Source organism: Camelus bactrianus, chromosome 12 (genome assembly GCF_048773025.1).
Source record: "Camelus bactrianus isolate YW-2024 breed Bactrian camel chromosome 12, ASM4877302v1, whole genome shotgun sequence".
Lineage (NCBI taxonomy): Eukaryota > Metazoa > Chordata > Mammalia > Artiodactyla > Camelidae > Camelus > Camelus bactrianus.
Window position 1 is genome coordinate 24,449,859 of NC_133550.1, and position 20,456 is coordinate 24,470,314.

Consider the following 20,456-nt stretch of genomic DNA (forward strand, 5'->3'; position numbering starts at 1 on the left):
GGTAATAAAGCTGGCGCAGAGGAGAGTGGCGAGTTACCTCCCATGGCTTGCGCAGCTTCTGCATCCTGATACATGTCTAGCTGCCCCAGAATCCGGTTTCCCAAACGTGGCGCTCACTCCGGCTCCGTTCTGCCTTTGTCCGTCCAGGTTCATTCAGGTTTTTGCCCGGTGGGAGTCGAAGTGAGGAAGCTGCGTTATTCGGTTGTAACTTCCAGATTTTAAAGCGTACTTTCCATGCAATTGGAAACGAGGGGGCGCAGAAGAGCCCGGACGATAGGATTGTCACCACGAGACCCCCATGTTCCGAAGAACTGCGGGAAGAGGGAAACCAGATGGCTCCCTTAAATACCAAATAATATTTTCCCTTCACTCTAAGCCCACCCTGCTCTCGCCTTTACTTTACCACTGCTTACAAAAGATTGGAGATCGTCTTCAAGTCCGTCCCCAACCCTTAAGTGGCCGAGGGTGGACAGTCCAGAAGCGACGACCCGGCTCGTCTGCCTGAGGGCATAGTGGGAGGGAGCTCCGTGGACTCTGAGGGTGAGGTGAGGATCGGCGCGGGATGGGAAGGGCTGGACTTACGAGGCGGGACTTAGGAAAAGGTGTGGGTGTGTAGAGGCGGAGAGAAAACACAAACCTCTTGTAAAGCCGGCCAGGGCTTGCTCTCCTAGACGGCTGGGGTCTGGGTCTGATGCTGCCCGCCCCGCCAGCCTGCCCGCTGGCTCCGCGGAGCCTGACGCCCAGAGCCAGGAAAGGATCACGGAGTGTCCCCAGCTGGGGCCGCTGTCTTCAAGGAGGGGGCAGGGAAGCCGGGAGCCCCACGCACCACTTCCCCGGCAGCTTCTGCTTCAGCGCGCCTGGCTCGCCGTTCCCTCGCTGCTCTGCGGGGAGGGCCGCCTCTCCTCTCCCTCCCCCTTCCCGTTGGCTGCCTCCGCCTCCTTCGTCTGCCTCCACCCTCAAACCCTAACCCCGTCTTTCGGGGGCTGGGCTCGGAGCCCTCAGTCTGCCGGAGCTCTGGATTTGAGCGCCTAACAAGTCCAGGACGCCTACCCCCAGGATGGACAGCCGCTACACCAGCACTGCGGGCCTCGGGGATTTAAACCAGCTGAGTGCGGCCATCCCAGCCACCCGGGTGGAGGTGTCCGTGTCCTGCAGGTGAGGACGCAGCCCTTCCCCTCCCTCTTCCTGCCTCCCCATCTCCTCGGTTGGTGGCGCTTGGCAAGACGCTCGCTCGGGGGTACCCCTAGGCTTTGCGCGGGTGAGAAGTTGCACGATGAGTGGGAAACAGCCCAACTGTGTCTCGAGTCACCCCCAGGTCGAATAACAGAGCGGAGAGCGGGAACTGGAAGCGAGTGGTGGGTGGGCTACGGGACTGAGACTATTTTTTTCTGGGGAATACTGTAAAAGTTGGCTGGGCTGTGTGACTCAGCGGCGGGAACCCCGGCCGCCGCCCACTTTACAAGCCCTTTTTCACGTCCCAAACCCGAGCTGTATGGTTGGGTGATGACGGGAATCGAAGGGGACAGCGTTGCCAAAAGCGCTCGTGATCGCTGCGCGCAGTGGCCCAGGACTCGCTCTGCTAGGCGTGTGCAAACCTGCGGTCTGCACCTCTGGCTCCAAACAGGGCAGCTTCCTCCCCACCCACTTCCTGGAGCTGTCCGGCTTGCTTCCCCCACCCCCTCCTCCGGGCTTTTTGCCTTTGGCCTGGTAGGTGGAGTTTACGGCTGCAGCTTTACCTAAAATCTGGGAAGTCAGGAATTTCCGCCTGCAAGTGGATACACTGAGCGCCTATAACAGCCGACACTCTCTGCTCAGGGACTATGCATTTCAAACTCCTTTGCCTGCCGTTCTTTGGGTCAGTTACCCTTTAAATCGGCATAATTGCTATCGCACAAGATTTTTGAGAAGATGGGTGGACAAAATTGAAAAGGGCAACAGAAGAGAGAGTGAACTCGCGAATTTTAATATTAACTCGAGCCCATCCCGTTGTTTGCATACTTTGATCTTTCTCAGTGGAAATTTCTTACCTCTCCACATTTCACTTGTTTTTAATGGTCTTAGATACTCCGCTTCCTTTTCTTAGCAAAACTTGCCTTGAAGGAATCTAATAAACGTGGGTAGTCTTCGATGTAAATAAGCCCGAAGCTTAAAATGCTATCAACCCGAGGGTATTTAATTTTTCATTGTCACAAGACAAAGCCTAAAAGCCGAGGGAATGTTTTTTTTTGTTTGGTGGAAATTCAAGGATTTCACCCCCCTCCCCGCCCCGCAAAGAGGTCTTAGGGGATAGACTTTAACTCTGAAACTATATCCCATGATTGCTTCCTCTTAAGGTTGACCGCAGACTGTAAGATCATTCATGCTGATAGTGATAGCTAACATTAAGCTAACATTATTTTGGTTGCTGCTTTGCGTGTTGCCTGAGATTTCTTTCTGTCAATTGAACAAGTGAAGTTGTATGGAAAATTCCTTTTAGACATTCATTTCTAGGCCTTTTCCTTTTCTCTGAAGTTGGCTTTGGATGCTAGAGGGATATATATATATTCAGATAATGCATAGCTCGAAGCCCTACATTCACAGCATTTTCTAGAGTTCTTATCCTCTGCTAAACATCCTGCAAGTCTGAATGGCATGTGGCCTGTAGGTGGAATAAATATAAATGTAAATTAAATCTCAGTTTCTCATAAGCTGTTTAGGGATGATGGGGAAATTATACCTTAACTGGTCTTTCTGCCAGTAGGGTCCACATTTAACCACTCTTTTTTTCCCTCCTTGATTCTCTTTGCTGTGGGCCTGCTGAGAGTCCTGAAGTCAGTTGGCTTTGAGCCGGTTAGTTGGTTTCAGCTTGCTACCTCAGAACCTGGAGATCCGCTTTTTCTAGCCTTGTTAAATACCATTGATTTGGTATCTTGTTTTTAACGTTCAATTTTTCAAATTAAAAAAAAATTCTGAAAGAGAACCCAAGTACTTACAGTACTATATTGTTGATAATTGAATCTTGTAATGATAGATGTTGGTGCTTTTGGGCTTTGGCGTAAGAGACCTGGTTATAGATTCTGACTTTGTGACTTACTTATATTGTTACCTTGGAGCAAATCTTTACTTAATCTAAGTTTTCTGATATCTAAAATGAAGATAATTATGATATTTATCTTATATAGGGTGTTATCAGAGTTGAATAAGATCTGAAAAGTGCTAACACAATGTATGACACAAATGGTGTTAGAAGTGTTACCTATTATGATATTGGAAATGTATTTATTGATTAAATGTATTATGTATGATTCAGCTGTGGAATTCTGTAAATAGTCCTTCTCTTCTGAACTTCAGTAAATTGGTAATTGGTTAAAGAAGCCAGGGATAGAGGCAGCCTCGGAATACCTGTTCCCTTTTTCCTCCTTCTCTGGTTGTATAAAGAGCATATTTTCTAGGTTGTTTGTGGAGATTTCACTGAGCAACAAGGCACGGTTGTAGGCTCCTTGGTCTTACTATGGGCAAGCTGAGCAAGGAATTGCCTTGCTTTTGTGTGTGTGTGTGTGGGGGGTAGTTAGGTTTATTTATTTATTTTTAGAGGAGGTACTGGAAATTGAACCCAGGACCTTGTGTATGCTAAGCCTGTGCTCTACCACTTGAGCTACACCCTCCTCCCTACCTTGCTTCTTTATTTGGAAGACCCCTGATAATTTGCTGATAATCTCCTTTCCTTGTGCCCCATCGAAGACTTTTTAAAAGCCTTATGACATTTTCATCTTCATTTTGAGGGAGGTGAGAAAATCAGCAATTAAAGCTTGATGCTAAATGTAATTCATGGAAATTGTTCAGCTTATTCAAAGAAGGAAGTGTTTGAGCGTCTTTTATATGTTTAGCACCATGCTGTACTCCATGAGAAATGCAAGAGTTGTCTGAAGATGTAAAATCTGGTTAGGAGATAAATATAATATATAACATGTGATAATGTAGGACTTAATCCAAAGATGAGTTTCATGCATAAGAAGGGAAGAGATCAGTGTGAAACAGAATACTTGGAATATACTACAAAGAGGAGATGGAGCTTGAGGGGAGACAAGACAGATTACGATAGTTTGTATTAGAGAAAGGCCAGTATACATGGAGTTTTTGTAGGGCTACAAACTTGGTGTGTTAGAGTGACAAGTACACTTTTCTGGCTATATTTACGTAGAGACAGGCTCCTACTCTTTGATTTACTTTCTACTCATTATTTAGCTCTTGTGATGTTCTTATTATATTAATTAACAGATTTTGAAGTTATTGGGTTACCTAATTAAAACGTCTTCCATTGAAATGATACAGCTTAGAAGAAAAATGCATTTATAGCATTCCCATTTTATGTTGAAAACAGATTAATATAGAATGAGGTAAAACCAATGGGAAAAATAATATACAGTAATCATCCATTTTCCCCGGTTGGTTGCATTGTTTCTCACACACTGTTTTGAGGGTTTTTGTCATTTTCTCTGATTGAGAAATCAGCTTATCAAGTATAAAAGCAGGGAGAGCATTCTATATTCCTAGACTTTGTAGGTTAGCTATCACAGATGAGTCTTTTCAAAGCAATAATCTTATAATGGTTTTACAACTAATTTTAAAATCTAACCTAAATGTCCATCGACAGATGACTGGACAAAGAAGTTGTGGTATATTTATACAGGGGAATATTACTCGGCCATTTGCAGCAACATGGATGGCACTGGGGAATGTCATTCTTAGTGAAGTAAGCCAGAAAGAGAAAGACAAATACTATATGATATCACTCATATGTGGAATCTAAAAAATCTAAAAAAAAGACATATATAAAATAGATAAATAAGTTTATACTGTATAGCACAGGGAACTATATTCAGTATCTTGTAATAGCTTATGGTGAAAAAGAATATGAAAATGAATATATGTGTATTCATGTATGACTGAAGCATTGTGCTGTACACCAGAAACTGACACAACATTTCTACCTCAATAAAAAAAAAAAAACTATTGTGAAAGGAAGAATATGAAGTAGAGAAGTATTGAGTGCCTACTTTGTGCTAGGAATTCTTTTTTTTTTTTTTTTTTGTATTGTAAACCATTTATTAATTACTTTAGTATTATCACTGCTTCCCACATTAGAGAGAATTATTAGAAATCAGTACATTTATACAACACTTTATAGCGTCTAAACTACTTCCAGGTAGTATCTAATTTTTTTTTAATTGAAGTATAGTCAGTTACAGTGTGTAAGTCTCTGGTGTCCAGCACAACGTCCCAGTCATAGACTGTTGGTGGGAATGTAGTTTGGTGCAGCCATTATGGAAAACAGTATTGAGATGCCTCCAAAAACTAAAAATAGACTTACCTTATGATCCAACAATCCCACTCTTGTGCTGGGAATTCTAAAACACACTTCCTGGCCTGGCCATAACTCTCTGGCTTAATTCCCTACCGCTCCCTCACCTGAACTCTGTGACTGAACGTAGCAACACGTATATGCTTACTAGATGCCAACATTGGTGCCAGATAAATGCAGCTACAGAACGCTAATGAGAGGGGCAGCCCCAGAGCAGGTGCTGCAGTCCTCTTAGGCCAGACTCCCTTTGCCTGTGTGGCTGTGCACATGCTGCTCTCTCTGCCCTTTATGTCCCTTCCTCCTTCCCCTGCCCTTGATTAACCTGTGCTCCTTCTTCAAGCTCAAATCAAACATCATCTTCTCTCAAGTTGGATTTTGCTGTATTCTCAAAGCAGCTGGTAGAAACTAGTATCATAGTTATAATTCTTGTTCTATGTATTCTCCTTAAGGACAAGTTTTGTCCCTGTCATGTCCAGGCCTTTGAGCTTGGCATGGAATATGTAATCAATAAATGCTGGTTGCTGTCATTCTCTGAATGAATCATTGGGCACTGGGAGAGGGGTTTGCCCATTAAAATACAGATTCCTAGGCCCCACACCAGATCTATTGAATGAGAGTCTCTGAGACAGAGGCCCAGGAACCTGCACTTTGAACAAGTTTACCATGTGCTGTTTATATACACTAAAATTAAAAAAAAAAGTATGGGTGGAATGAACAAATCTATAAATAAATCCATTCTGAACCCATCATCATGGGTAGTAGACATAAGTTTCTCTCCGCTTTGGACAGTGCCTTTAGTAACCCTTTCTCAACTTGTACCATCCCCCCCTCCAGCATGCTGGCTCTGCTGACACCGGCTGGCTTCTGACACACCTCATATTACACAAGGCTTATGAATTGTCTTGGAAATTTTGTGCCAGGTTTTATTCATTTATTTATTTATTTATTTTACCATTTACCTATACACTAAATTTTTTTTTAATTTTAATTTAAAAAAATTTTTATTATGTTTTTATTGAGGTATAGTCAGTTTACAATGTTGTGTCAATTTCTGGTGTACAGAAAAAATTTTAATCTACTAATTTGACGAGTAAATGCCTCAGTAAGGTGTTATGAAGATACTTTTCAGTGGCACGCTGGAGCTGGCTTACATGGGATTGGGGTGGGAATTTGTGTGCCAGTGGTTAAATAAAGTGATTATTAAAAACTAAGTGATAGACACTAAGGTGACTGATTTCTCAAATATGTGTAAGCACATTTGACTGCCCTTTATAATTGGATTACTGCATTCTATTCATTCTTTGTAGTTGGCTTTATGCCTTTGATAACTATGTAAGTTTAAAAAACTAAAGCTCTAATCTATTCTTAGAAACAATAATCAGTACATATATGTAAATGAAAAAATGTGCAGTATACTGTATATATGTATTTACATGCAATATAATGTGTATGTGCAAAAAAAGTCTTTTTCATATATGTATCTGGCACATAGAAGTCACCTGGCAAATGTTAATTTCCTTCCTTACTTTGTATTATATGTTCAGCTCCTGGTAAAGGAAACGTAGTTGTGTCTCATTTTACACTATAGACATGACCCTTAAACATATAAGTTGAAATTTTATGAACTGAGTATCTCAACTGGGTTATTAGGATCTGATATTTAATGGTATTTGTTAACAAGTTATAACCTTATCATTTCTACATTGTGTAAATCTGACTTGTTTTAAGTAAGAAAAAAATAAGTTATATAAACTGAAAATCAAATAAATTATATTCAAAATGAAGTTAAGACATACTCAAAAGTTATTACTTCCTAATTATTTTAGGAACTGCATTTTACTATTATTTGGACTCTTTACTATCATCTGTACTTTATTTTTTTAATCTGTGTGGTGATAAAATATTGTGCAGTCATGTGCTCATCTCATCTCATCTCAGTACCTGTTCAGTGACATCACATTGGTAGCTTGAAATTGGCCTTGGTCAGAATATTTATACCACAGGAAGCGGCAAACACTGCAGATCAGGGTTTGATTTATTGTTTTGTTGTTGTCCACATTTAAGACAACTACAGAATTTACAATAAAAGTATTATATATTTATCATTTAGAAATTGTGTGCTCAGCACCACAAGTTTTCTATCAGTAAGATTTATAGTAAATTACGTACACATGACACACACATGCCTTCAACGTTTTAGGGGAAAACCGTTGTTAAACATACCTGCCCATTACTGTTTACAGGCCTTTTGTGAAAGATGAAGCATATGCAGAGGAATATTATTGCTGCTGTTAGATTGTCACTATTAGAAATGGCTGTATCTCTGATTTTACTTCCTTATTGTAATAAGTGGGGTTATGTAATCTTATAATCCATGACAGGTTTTAGCAGCCTGAAGTGTACTGTGAATGAAACAATAAGATGATTAAAACTTTGTGCACTTTTTACTTTCTTCTCTTTTCCACGTGGTCCTCTCCACATCTTTTTTTTCCTCTTACGTTGAAGACTTTTTTGTTTGTTTCTTCATCCATTAGTGGCATATACTTGGCAAGTTTACATGTTACAGTTCCAGCTCTTTTATTGATGAATTGACCACTGGGGAAAGCAGATTCAGATTCCAGTAGACAGACTCTGATTGGCTTAGTGGGGAGTGGCCCGGTTTGAAACAGATACCTAGGCTGTTCTGAATCTGTCTGTGGTGAAAGAGAATCAAAAGTGTTGAAGCAGTTGGCGGCTCCCCCCTAGTCCACATGGGTTTATTTCTTTGACACACTATCCTTCTTTAGTTGGTCGAAATGTTTGATGTTAGTCTGTAATTAGGTTTTCAAGTGATGCTGATAAACTACAAAGTTACTTTAAGCCAGGGAAATTAGAATGCCTGTTTAGAGGCCTGCTAATGTGGCCTATGACAAGTCAACCCAGGGGCAAGTTATGGCACGGACCTATCGGCCTGTATATACTTCTGGCTCTCCAGTTCCTGAGGTCCTGTGGTTCAAAACTGTCATCACCATACAGTGCTTTTCTGGATTTGTCTTAACCCCAGCGTTTCAGAGAAATGTGTTGCAGGGGCATTTTGGGACAATGATTTTGAAGTCTCAGCATGGAAGTTGCCCAGGTATATCTTAGCAGAGAAAAGCTTTACTTATGTTACTGGTTCTATCAATGGTTTTGTCTGTCCTGCGTATTTTATTTTATTTTATTTTATTTAGCATTTGGGGCGTTCAGAACAGCCCCGGGATGTGGAGAATGTGTGTCTGGAAGCAATTCACAAAGCAGGGCCCCATGGGAGAAGGTGCTAACAGCTGTGATCTTTTAGGTGTGATGTTTGTGGTGTAACAGTCAGAAGCCTGTATTCCTTATTTGAGTTTGCTCAAGGCAGAGAAGGAAAACAATTTCTCTCAAAGGAGTTCTATTCAGTTGTTAGCCTGTTTTATAATAGTAACACTTGCTTTTTAGAGCCAGTTTTGTTTAGCCTTGAAGAGCGTGGGTGTGGAACTAGACCAGCTTTACCACTCACTAGTTGTGAAACCTTGGAAAGTCACTTAATCTCTTTGTTCCTCAATTTCCTCATTTGTAGAGTGGGGATAATAATAACCCCTACCTCTATGTTTGTTTTGAAGGTTACATAAGGCAGTGCACTATGAGTTAAAACACTGCTTGTTGTATTAATTATGCACTCAGTAATTACAAATGGATATAAACACAAAATAGAAATCACCCACTATTTCATCAAACTATAAGCATCTGGTTCGTTTCTCTTTGTTGAGAAACAGAGATAGTGAATAATATTCTCTGAACTGAGAAGGAACTTCGAGATGGAAAAACGAGGCAGGCAACTCCATAAAGTGCAACTAATGAAGTTTATTGTGAGTAACGTACATATAGGCAGGAAGGATCGGACAGACGGAGGGTCCAGAGGGATTTGCACATTGCTGAAAGGGGTGCAGGAGGACTTAAAGGGGCCAATATTAAAAACAGAATCTGACTACCCAGCAGGTCCACACGGGCTGGAGCTGGGGTCACTCCCCAGCCCCCACCTTCGGGGACGTCTCATTACTATTAACCATCTGCTTCAGCAAAAGGCACTCTTACAGCTTTTCTATCAGGTGAGGGCAAGGGTGACAGTAACAGGGAACTCAGATGGCCTGGACTTTCCTTTGTGAGTTAGGCTGAGACTCAGTCACTTGGAAAGGTCTCCCAGCCTAAGATGGAGCTAGCGAAATGGAGCCAGAGCGGTTATGGACGTCAGCCAGGCAATGTCCCAGCAAAGGAGCACATTAGTGGAGGGAGGTGGCACTAATCCTCGAAGGAGAAGGCCAAGGGTGGTAAGTCTTTTAAAGGTACCAACAAAGGCAAATCTTCATCCAGAAACTACACCGTAGCAGCTTGGTCTCCATGTGCCAGGATGGAGCTTTGGCACTTTTGGGCCCTTTACATCAGAACTGAATAGGGAGATACATGTGCAGGCTTCAGCAGGGGCCCTTAACAGAAACTCTGCTTCAGTCCTCCGTCTAATTTCTATGGGGGAGATCACCTTGACTGTGGCTCGACCTTCACTTAGAAAGGTTGAAGAAGTAGTGTGCCAGGGCCTAGCCCTCCCCTCTACGGTGTAAGAATGCCAAGCCACCTGGGAGGGGGACATACCATTTAGACCTCTAGTTTAAGACAGCCCGCCCAGTGGGAGGTTCTGTGGCACTGCTGGGACAAGACCAACATCCCACTGGATGGGTTTCAGTCCTCCTTCTAAGACCTGTACCTTTCAGGCCCTAGTTGGCAGAGCGGGCCCAGTTGGTCTCTTATTAGCAGATGTGTGGCCTTGTTACCGAGTCCAAACTCATTCTGCTTGCCACACGGCAGGCCAATAAATCAGAAGATGAGGTGTCGGGCAAGGAATAGCAACTTTATTCAGAAAGCTGGCAGACCGAGAGGGTGGCAGACTAATGTCTTGGAGAACCATCTCACCCAAGTCAGAATTCAGGCTCCTTTTATACTAAAAAGGGGAAGGGGTGTGGTTGGTGGTTGCAAACTTCTTGGTGTAGGATTTCTTTGTTCTTGGAATCCTTTGTTCTTGCAGCTGCCCACCTGGGTCAGGTCATGGTGCCTCTGTAAAACCTCCCACAAAACAAACGTTATTTTCTATTCTGCAGCTTATCTTTATAGGAGTGTGAAAGTGTTAACATCCTTAAAGGCCAGAGCCTTGAGAATAGGCTCTCTTGTCTATTTCAGGCTAAAGGCAACATTCTTTTACAAAAGGTGCAGAACTAGCAAGACTAAGCCTAGAAAACAGGCACAGGGTTAAAGCCAAAGGAACAGATCCAATATGGGGTCAGATTTGTTCTTTTCTGTTATAGCCTGCTGTGCCTACAGAGTTTAATAGCTGGACGGCCCCTAATAGTCATAGAGAATATCCCCTTAAAGACGGGTCTGGAGAAAGCTTCTTCAATGTCTCTTTCAGTACCCTGTTTATTCTTTCTACTAACCCTGCAGTTGTTGGGTTATACAGCAGATGAAGGTCCATAAAATCTCATGGGCTCCAGCCCATTCTTGTAGGTCATGTCTGGTGGAATGGGTCCCTGGGTTGCCATCTGTGGGAATGGGGATCCAGTACATACTTTCCAACTTGATCAAACTCCTAATAGTGGCTGCTTGATTTGCACTTTTCCTGGGAAAGGCTTGTATCAGTCAGATCTCTCTGTCCACACAGGTCAGCGCACACTTGTGTCCTGCTGATAAGGGCAGGGGGCTGATAAAGTCCCCTTGCTATCTGGCCACTGGGCTAGTGGCTCATCCGATGTGACCGGGAGTATGTCTCAGGGGTCGTTGCCACAGGTTTCACTGGGGGCAGTCTCTTATCAACTGCCTGCCAGTCACTGTGTTTAATGGGGAGGTACGACATCTTGGCTGTCTCCCAGGTAGTTTTGGGGCCAGTGTCCTGATTTTCAGTGAAGCCACTCTGCCACATGTAGGGAGTCTGTACCCCTTCCAGGACAGCTTCTTCCTTGGCTAGGGCATCTGCTTTGTGGTTCCCCAGCAGCGTAGCTGGAGAACATACAGAGATGCTCCATACCTCGATGGCAGCATGGGGTTGTGTGTGCGCATCCCCAACGTCCCTCCGCAGCTCAGCTCCCCACAGTGGCTGTCCCAAGATACTCCAGCTTTCCTGATGCAGCTGTGGCATCCACATGGTCGGTCCTTTCCATGGTCAGCCCAGCTGTCTGTGGCTGTGGAGAGGGGCATAGATTCCCGAGTGAACACAATCTATTCCACCTTGAGTTCAGCCCATTGACTGCTGCGCTTCGTGCCTTCTTCAAACCAAATGACATTAGAATCCAGGCGAACCAAGCACACCAAGTCAGGGCATTGCCTTGACTCTGTGATTGGTGAACCATGTCTCGGGGAAGGGGGTGGGGTCCTGCTTCCCTCTTTGACTTGGCTGAGAAGGGGAGTGACAGGTGGTGTCTGAGGGGCCATGTCTGGATCCACATAAGACACTGGCCCAAGGAAAGCATGTCATTCCTCGGATGGGAGGCTTGAATTGCACACATTACCTTGTTGCAGCTGTGCGTGCCACTTTGCAGGGTGCTTATCACTTGGGCACAGGCGCTTTGAGGAGTGTGTCTTTTATCTGTCCACTTACTGGGAGGGAAGTTCGAACAGACACTTGTAAGTCCATGGTGAGGCTTTCTGTTCGCTGCTGGGCCAGCTAGACTACAAGGAGCTGTTCTTAACAGGATAATACCATACTTGGGGTCCCTTCCACAACTGAGACCAAAATCCTAGGGGAATGCATTTCCCTCCCTGCCTTTGCCACAAGCCCCCAGCCAAAAGCTTCCAGGTACGAGCTAACATCCAATTCACAGGCAGCTTCTGGTTTAAGTATCCCCAGGGCCTCAACCTGTCTTGCTACAATTTGGGGCTTCTTGGAGGCTTCCTGATGGGGGCTGTCCCAATCACATTTCTGTCCCTTTTTATCCAGAGAGTATAGGGGCCATGTTATTTGTGCCAAATGAGGTATGAAAGGGTGACAGCAGCTTAGTAACCCCAGAAAGGATTGTGATTCCTTGATCAAATCTGGAGTGGGCAAGGTTTGGATTTTTTCAGTAACCACGGCTGGCATAACTTTTGTCTTACCCGCCCAGATAACTCCCAGGAACGTCACTGACTGCTTAGGACCCTGGATCTTGTCAGTGTTCCCCCCCCCCCACCCTCAGTCATGTAAGTGTGTTTGTAAAGAGGCAGCAGCTTGGGAGAGCAGGGACAGGTCATCACAGGTTAACACAATGTCAGCCATCAGTCTAATGAATAATTGCAACTCAGGGTGGGACTTTTGCCAGATTTCTAGGTCCTGAGTGACCAAACTATGACAAACGGCTAGACTGTCAATAACCCTGAGACCAGATCTGAAAGGCCCATTGCCTCCCATCCCAGGTGAAGGCAAACTGATCTTGAGAATAACACCCAAAGGAATGCTTAAAAAAAAAAAAAAAAAAAGGGCATGAAACAAGTGGAGCACAGAGTGGAAAGGTTTCAGTGCAGAGGAGAGATATTCCAAAATAGTAGCAATATTGGGGGCCCTCCACATGGATGGGAGGAACCACCTTATTCAGTTCTCTTTAGTCAACAGTCCTGTGAGGCTCTTTACAGGCAGGTCTAGCGACTCTCACCTTGTCCAGTTCTTTAACGGTAGCAGTGATTTTTTCACAGCCTCCAGGCAGTTTGTGCTGTTTGAAATTAACAACCTGGCAGGATAAATGGACAGGAGTTCACGTTACATGGCCCACCTACAAGGGGTTTCATCACAACTTCCCAGTAGTGGTGGTCAAATCTAGGTCTCGTGAAACATAAACCCCTGGTATATACTCTGGTATGGGGTAAATAAATATATGAGGAACAGGTGGGGGCACACAGCCAGTTTAAAAGTATAAGCTGGTTTGTCTCACTCGAATAGTTCGGCCCCCATACCTGTACATAGCCCATGTTTGTTCCTCAGATTTAGAGGGGTTGTCAAGCAGAAAGGGACACTCAGCTCTGGTACCTACCAGTGCTAAGACTGTTTATTTATGTGGGATCTATGAATTGTCAGTTCCACAAGGGGCCTCTGGGCACCTCCCACATTACTCAGCAGAGGGCAATATTGGCCCAACCCCTAGTTGTTCTGTGGAAGGGGGGGGATCCACCCCTGGGATTCTACTTCTAGCAGTGGGACCCTGGGACATGTTGTCACAGGTTTACGGTCAGTGGACAGAGTGGACTGTTTGGCTTTCGTTAGCCCTTTCCACAAAGATAACAGCCCTGAGTTAGGCTGTTTAACAATGTCTTCCTTTGGGGTTCCTGCCAATGCTAAATGCTGCCAAAGCTGTTTGCATGACAGCTGGATAGGTCCTGTCCCTGATTTTTCTCCACCCTGTGTTTGATTTTCCTTTGTCTCTCTCTCTCTCTGTTTTTGTCTACCTATTTTCTCAGTGGCAGACCCTGTTTCACTGAGATCTGCTGTGATGGCAGCTACCAGAGCTATTGCGTTACTGACCACAGGTGCCAGGACAGATACTAAGGTGACACACTGTAAGATGCAGTCCTTCATAACCGGGGTAGGTAGTCCTTCATCTGGCCCCTAAAGATCTCTGCATGTATAGCATATCTCATTCCCAATTCTCTAATGAGGTCTTGCGATTCTTCACGGAGCAGCAGTGTACTGGAGGAGATGGGCATCTCCCATTAGGTCAGCTTCACCTGAGCCCTAATCCAAGTAACCAGTCCAGCCACCCGTCCTCTATTTTCTCCCGGTGTATGCCAGCGGCATGTGACCTTTGGCTCAGGGCTGGCTGTGCTCTCACTGAGGCTATTTGGACATCTCTAGGCCATCTTCCAAAATTTATTTCAAAGAGTTACTGTTCAGATGAGCATTCTTATTTCCAAACACTTGAGTGCATCTATGATTCTTTTTTCCTGGGAATAGTTTTATAGAGCTGAATTTATTGATAAGCTATCTTCTCAAGGGGATTTTCACAGCTTGTTTTGGTTATCCCCCCCCAATTCCTCTTTAAATAAACAGAATCAAGTTCTCAACTTCTGGCTGCACCTTTCTAAATACTTCCATTCCCACGAGAAAGATGCATTTAAAGATTAATGAGAATTTGGGGCAGTAGAGTATAGCAGCAAGAAAATGAAATTAGGAGTCAGACAGATGTCTTTAAATCCCCCCTTTTTACCCCTTTTTGCAATGTTATTTTGGGTAACTTATTTCAACTTTCGGAATCTCATTTTCTAATCAGTAAATGACTTAAAAAACAAATGTATAGGATTATTGGGGGAGTAAATGAAGTCAAGTCTATAGAGTGCCCAGCACCATGCTGGTCATAAGAAAAGCACTCAGTAAGTGTTGGTCATCACAGTTTCTCATCAGTATATTGCCGTGTGGGCAAACAAGCAGTGTAGTGGAAAGGACCTCTGTACTTTAATTACAGGCAATTTGGGAAGTCACAGAAATGTGAATTGGAAAGTGACGGTCACAAAGCGGCATGGTAAAGACCATACATTATAGTCCAGGTGCAGCACCTAAGTACCTAAAAATACCTATAGGAGAGAGGAAGTAAACAATGGTCAGAAGGGTGTAGATTGGGAAATGCACACTCAGTTTCTACAGATTTTTCGCCCCACAGCCCCCCACCTCAAAGTGCACAATCAGACATGTGGACCTAATAGATTTGTCAGATAGGAGGGGGCGTTTAACAACCAAGTTTTAGAATGGAAGCGCATTCTTGCATCTGACTAATAAAATCAATGAGCTGACATTTATTTAGATAGCTCTTTTGCGTCAGACGTGTGATAAAACAGACATCCAAGGAGATGACAACACAGGCTAAAGGTGGGTAAGCATTCATTGCCAATAATAAAATGAGATGTATTTAAAAGCTGCCTTGCCCCAAAGGCCATTGTTCACTGCCTGACATATAATGCCGTGATAGTTTCAAGCTAGCGACAACTATTAATGCCTCTTCAGCCAGGGACATTGGCTATCAGGCATTCTTTTTCAAATCATGATGCCTTTCATTGAGTGTTTTCTGTAAAGAGCAATACTCCAAATATTCTGAGGGAATTATCAGAAAATTTCCTGAAACTCTGAAGGAACAAAATATCATTGAATAGTCCCTGGGAAATACTTCTATTTACTAGACAGCAAAGCTATTCAGGTATAAGCTGTATTAATGAGGCCAAGAAACATGAAAGCTTTGGACATTTGCTATATATTATATTTATATTAATATCAAAATCTAAATCTGTGTGAGACAACGTGTAAAGCACTTAACATGTGCTAATTTACTCAGTCCTCACAATAATTACGTAAAACAGGGAATGTTATGTCTTGTTTTACGTGGGAGGAGGTTGAATTTTAGAGAGAGGTTAAGTAATTTGGCCTAAGTTGCACATCTGGTGGGGGAGGCTGAGATCCTGCTCCAGGTATGTTTAATTCTTAAGTGTATGTCTGACCACTAGCCATATTCTGTTACTCTTTTGTAAGTTATTTTAGACTCTAAGGGTGGAGCTCTTTCCTATCGGTATCTACGAGTTGGTGACTGAAGAGAAATTACAAAGCTAGGAGATACATACTATTAGAATAGGTGACTGTCAATGCTATCACAAAGGGCAATATGGACTCTTTTTTAAATCACCAATTGGTGAGACTGTGGGCAGAACAATTCAGATGAGTGGCATGAACTTTGACAATTGGATGTTTATTTGCCAAGTAATGATTCTTACTTTTTTTTTTTTCCACTGCTGAGATACCTAATTAAGCTATGGGAAGTAAGTCATGAGAGGACTGTTTAACCTAGAAATCAACGGGCAGGGTGAGATGAAAACTAAATGCTGGAGAAAGGTGATGGACTGGACAAATGAAAAAAATAGAGGAAAATTAATTGAATTGACTATGTGACATTTATATTTACCACTGGAGTTGAGAATATACCTCAGGCCCTATCATTTCAATCCACTGCTTTCTTAATAATGTGGAAGTCACTTTTTAACTTGCTAGTTTTTCAATAATAAATTCCAGGGTTTCCTTTCACAATAAGTATGTTCTTCAGAATTTCACGTAAATATAATGATTACTTAAACATTGAAAATGTTACCACAATATTGTGACTGAGTTATGTCATGAGTTTATAAAGTCAGTATTTTTTACTTTGCTAATTAGCTGTTCTCTGTGTGTGTGCATATATATATGTGTGTGTGTATGTATGTATATATAATAAATGTATACTATGTATAAGTAACAAGTAATGTATTCGTTTATTAAGAATGACCTTGAATGTTAGAGAGTGTAACGAACCAGATGTGATTCTGATTGCCATAACTGGTTGAAACCAACATATTTCTCAGCCTTAGTTAGCATAGTCTTGGAAGAATAGTGGAATAGTTTAGAATCATTTTGAGAAATGTGTTTCCTACTGCCTGCACAGCCTTATTATTGCCTCTTCTCAATGTGTATAACTCTGTGGGCATTCTTACAAACTTTTTTTTTTAAATCTAAACTGTAAAGGGAATATCATATTATTTGTGGTTTTCTAGGTAATTGAAAGCTCAATCATTCTTCTTTAATGTCTTCAGTAGGTTTTCATGTTTCCCAGCTATAAAGCAAATAATTTAAGAGAGAGAGAGAGCTAATAGAGAAAAAGTGAGTAAAACTGAGCAATACCTGAGGACTGTATCAGAATAATAACTTTATTTTCTAAGCTCATCTCAGTTACCTACTGTTTTGGACATAGCTTATTTTTCTCATTTATCTTGATATCTCAACTTTCAAATGAATTCTGGCAGCAGAAATATTAAGAAAGGTGACTGCAATTGATTTTTATGCCAGTGGTTTCATCCAAAGCCATTTTGTAGGCATTGGGAAAAGGAGGATTAATCAATAGTAAGTATTAGTGAATGCTTCTCTCAATTGGTAATTTAAGTTAGCGGATTTAAAAATATACTTGGAGTGAAGTTTGAAATATACAAGCTAAAAGATGATTGATTTCAACTCAAGATTTGTCTTATATAATTTAAGTTAAATGGTTTCAGTTTCTTTGTTTCGCTGAAGTCATATTGTCATTTGAATGTCATTCATATGACTTGTTTCCTCATGGAATATATCGGCAAGTGTAGTGGAAACCCCGAGCTTTCATTCTGCTTCTGACACTGGCTCTGTGACCTTTGACAATCCCATCACTACTGTGGGTATTAGTTCCTATGGAAGGTTGAATCCTTGGTCCGGCTGATCTGGGATGTCACTTGGAGCCTGATAACTCTATGACACTAGAAGCAGGACCTTGAAATAAAATGTAAACATGCTCTGATTTAAGGGAATCTTGTGGTCATCAATGCCCATTTGAAAACCTAGGCTCTAATTTTAGTGTTTGAGTTTTTAGAGGAATATTAAGGTAGACTTAGAATGATGCCACCGGCTTCCTACTTCAGAGTCCTCATTTAACTTAATATTCTCCCGAAGGGATTTCAAATTCTGCTGTTGCTGTTCCCGTTTTTCCTCTCAACAGGGGTCTCCATAGCTAGCTTTCCTCATCCTGAAAATGAACGTGTTTGATATTAACAGATGTCTCTACATTTCTTGCAATTTACTTTTGTAATACGTTACCCCCCCCCCCCCCATTTATATTTCTATGGCAAATATAGGGCTTAGAGTGCAGAGGGCAAATGGGTTAAATCTTGTGTTAACTGATGAGTTGTTGCTAAGTGCTGCCTGCGGGAAGTAGTACCTGGAAGTATATTTAGGGAACATCTGAGCTTTGTGAGTAAGGGTGCAATAGTTGACGTTTGAAATAAAGTAAACCAGTACTGTGTGGTTTGTAAACTGTTACTTTTTTATTGTAACCCTTGACTTAACTGACTGATCAGTCACTGAGACTTGTCTGTTCAGCTCTCCAGAGTATTTGTCCCTTCCCTTTCCATTCCTGCGGCCACCCTTCTTGTTCAGGAAGTTGTCACTTTCCCCTAGACTATTCAGGTATTTTCTGAATTATTCTCTGTGACTCAAGAATTCATATTTTTGGTCTATTCTTCTCATGTTGTGTAGTTAGCTTCCTAAACAAGGGTTGAATTGTGTGATTTTTTTTTTTTCATTTTGCAGAAACTTTCAGTGTTTCCCTTTTGCTTACAAAATGGAATTGAAGCCCCTTAACGTGGTGTTCAGGATCTTTCCTGATCCTGGGTACATGACCCCTTCCAGTCATGTCTCAGACGTGGACTGTCGCCAGTGTGGAGTACTTGCTAATCTCCAAATCTCCTGTGTGTGCTCTCACTTCCCACCATTGGTGGTACTACCCTTCAGGCTGAAACACATCAATTTCTGTGCCTAACTTTAGTTGTCAAGATATGACTGACAGCAACTCATGTTTTACTAAATTCCCACAAATGGAATTAATTGTTCCTTCCTTTGAGTTCCCACACCACATTTCTTTTTTTTTCTTTAAATTTTATCTTTATTTATTTTGGGGTGGGGTGGTAAATTAGGTTTATTTATTCACTTTTAGAGGAGGTACTGGGGATTGAACCCAGGACACTATGCATGTTAAGCATGTGCTCTACTTGAGCTATACCCTCCCCCCACACCACATTTCTTATACTTTTATTTCATTCTGACTTATAATTGTTTAGGTTATTGCTTGTCTGTCTCCCCTACCAACTTTAAGAGTGCGTATTTCTTTTATCGTTGATTTTCACGAAACCTGTGTGCTTTACATATAGCAGGTTTTCAATAAATGTTTGTTGCCTGATGGACAGATTGGAAGAGTGAGTTTGGATACCCAGGATTTTTGTATGTCTACACTCTTAAAAATACTCATTTATATATACACGAGAGCATTCAAATGACTCATTTTACCAGTACAATTTAGTAAAAATGTAATTAATCTTAGTTTATATGAAACATCCTATAAAGTTTTAAAGAAATGAAAAATAAATAATTTCAAATGAACTTACTTTGTCTCTAAGCAGAGCAAAGCTAGCTTTAGAAGGAGACAGTAATTTCTAAATAAGGATTTGCTTATTTAAATTGGGATAAGAACATGCAGTAAAGAGAAAAGTAGTAGAATTCATATGTATGATATTCTATATAACACATCTAAGTAGGAAAGTAAATGAGCATGTCTTTGACCAAGGAAGATTTTGTCCAGAGGAAAAATGTTTCGAATAAATGACTTGGTGAACTGATAAAATGCAACAAGCTGTGGTGATTTCATTTGGGTATACTGCAGGGTAAGAACAGCTGTTTGGTGGCCTGGCCTCTTCAAGACTCAATAGATTTCCGTCAATTTTAATTTTCTGCCACAAAGTGGCAAAACAATCTTTTGAAAAGTCTAAAATCAGCTTAAAAAAGTATTGAGAATGGGGAGACGGAAGAGGAAACAACATTTTCTATGGGAAAAGGAAACAAACAAACAAAAAAACTCCAAGAACTTGTTTTCATGTGCACAAGTCAAAAAATGAGCATGTTTACTTAAGTCAAGTCGCTATCCATCAGTCACATCATTTCTTACACTTAATCTGGTTATAAACTTTTGTTGGATTTCCCAAGTGCTTCTAACATAGCTGAAGTATCCAAGTGCTCAGTTGATTATATTTAACCTAAAATGTTAGATCCTGCCTGATTACATCAAATCTTTCCAGAGACACTGACCTCAATAGTGGCTCTGACTATAAATTAGAAAAAAACTCCAAATTATAAAGGCACTTTGTTTCAATGAGAGCAATAAGTGGATGAAATAGTTTAACACATGGTGCTGATGCTGGTGATAATGATGATTGATGAACATTTCGGCACACATATAAAATGCTGTGGTTTAAAAAAATTGAATTATTATGTGGTTGGATCAGTTTCTTTTTACAGTCATGGTTTAAACTCACTATTCGAATAGAGGGCTATAATCATTAGAATTACTTCAGAGATTTTTAAAATTATGTATGGCCACTCCTGAGAATTCCAGTTTCTTACCCTACAGGGGAATAAGCCCTCCCCACCATTTTCTCTTTGTCCCCACTGCCCTGGGCAATTACTGCCAGGTAAGCCTCAAGCCCTGACATCCTGCCTCTTCTGCGTCTGCATTGTCTCTTTCACACA

The 20,456-nt window shown here is 41.9% G+C and overlaps 1 protein-coding gene across 4 annotated transcripts in view; it reads left to right on the plus strand.

Annotated features, from left to right (window-relative positions):
• Window positions 1-665: 665 nt before the first annotated feature.
• Window positions 666-20,456, plus strand: part of CPNE8 (copine 8) — a 195,654-nt gene continuing 175,863 nt past the window's right edge. For 2 of the 4 annotated variants that reach the window (XM_045507043.2, XM_074375046.1), the window contains exon 1: window positions 666-1,155. In XM_045507043.2, coding sequence (XP_045362999.2) covers window positions 1,058-1,155 — 98 coding nt within the window. In that variant the 5' untranslated portion in view covers window positions 666-1,057. The remainder of the gene's footprint in view (window positions 1,156-20,456) is intronic. The other 2 variants (XM_074375045.1, XM_010970530.3) reach the window with 2 other exon arrangements.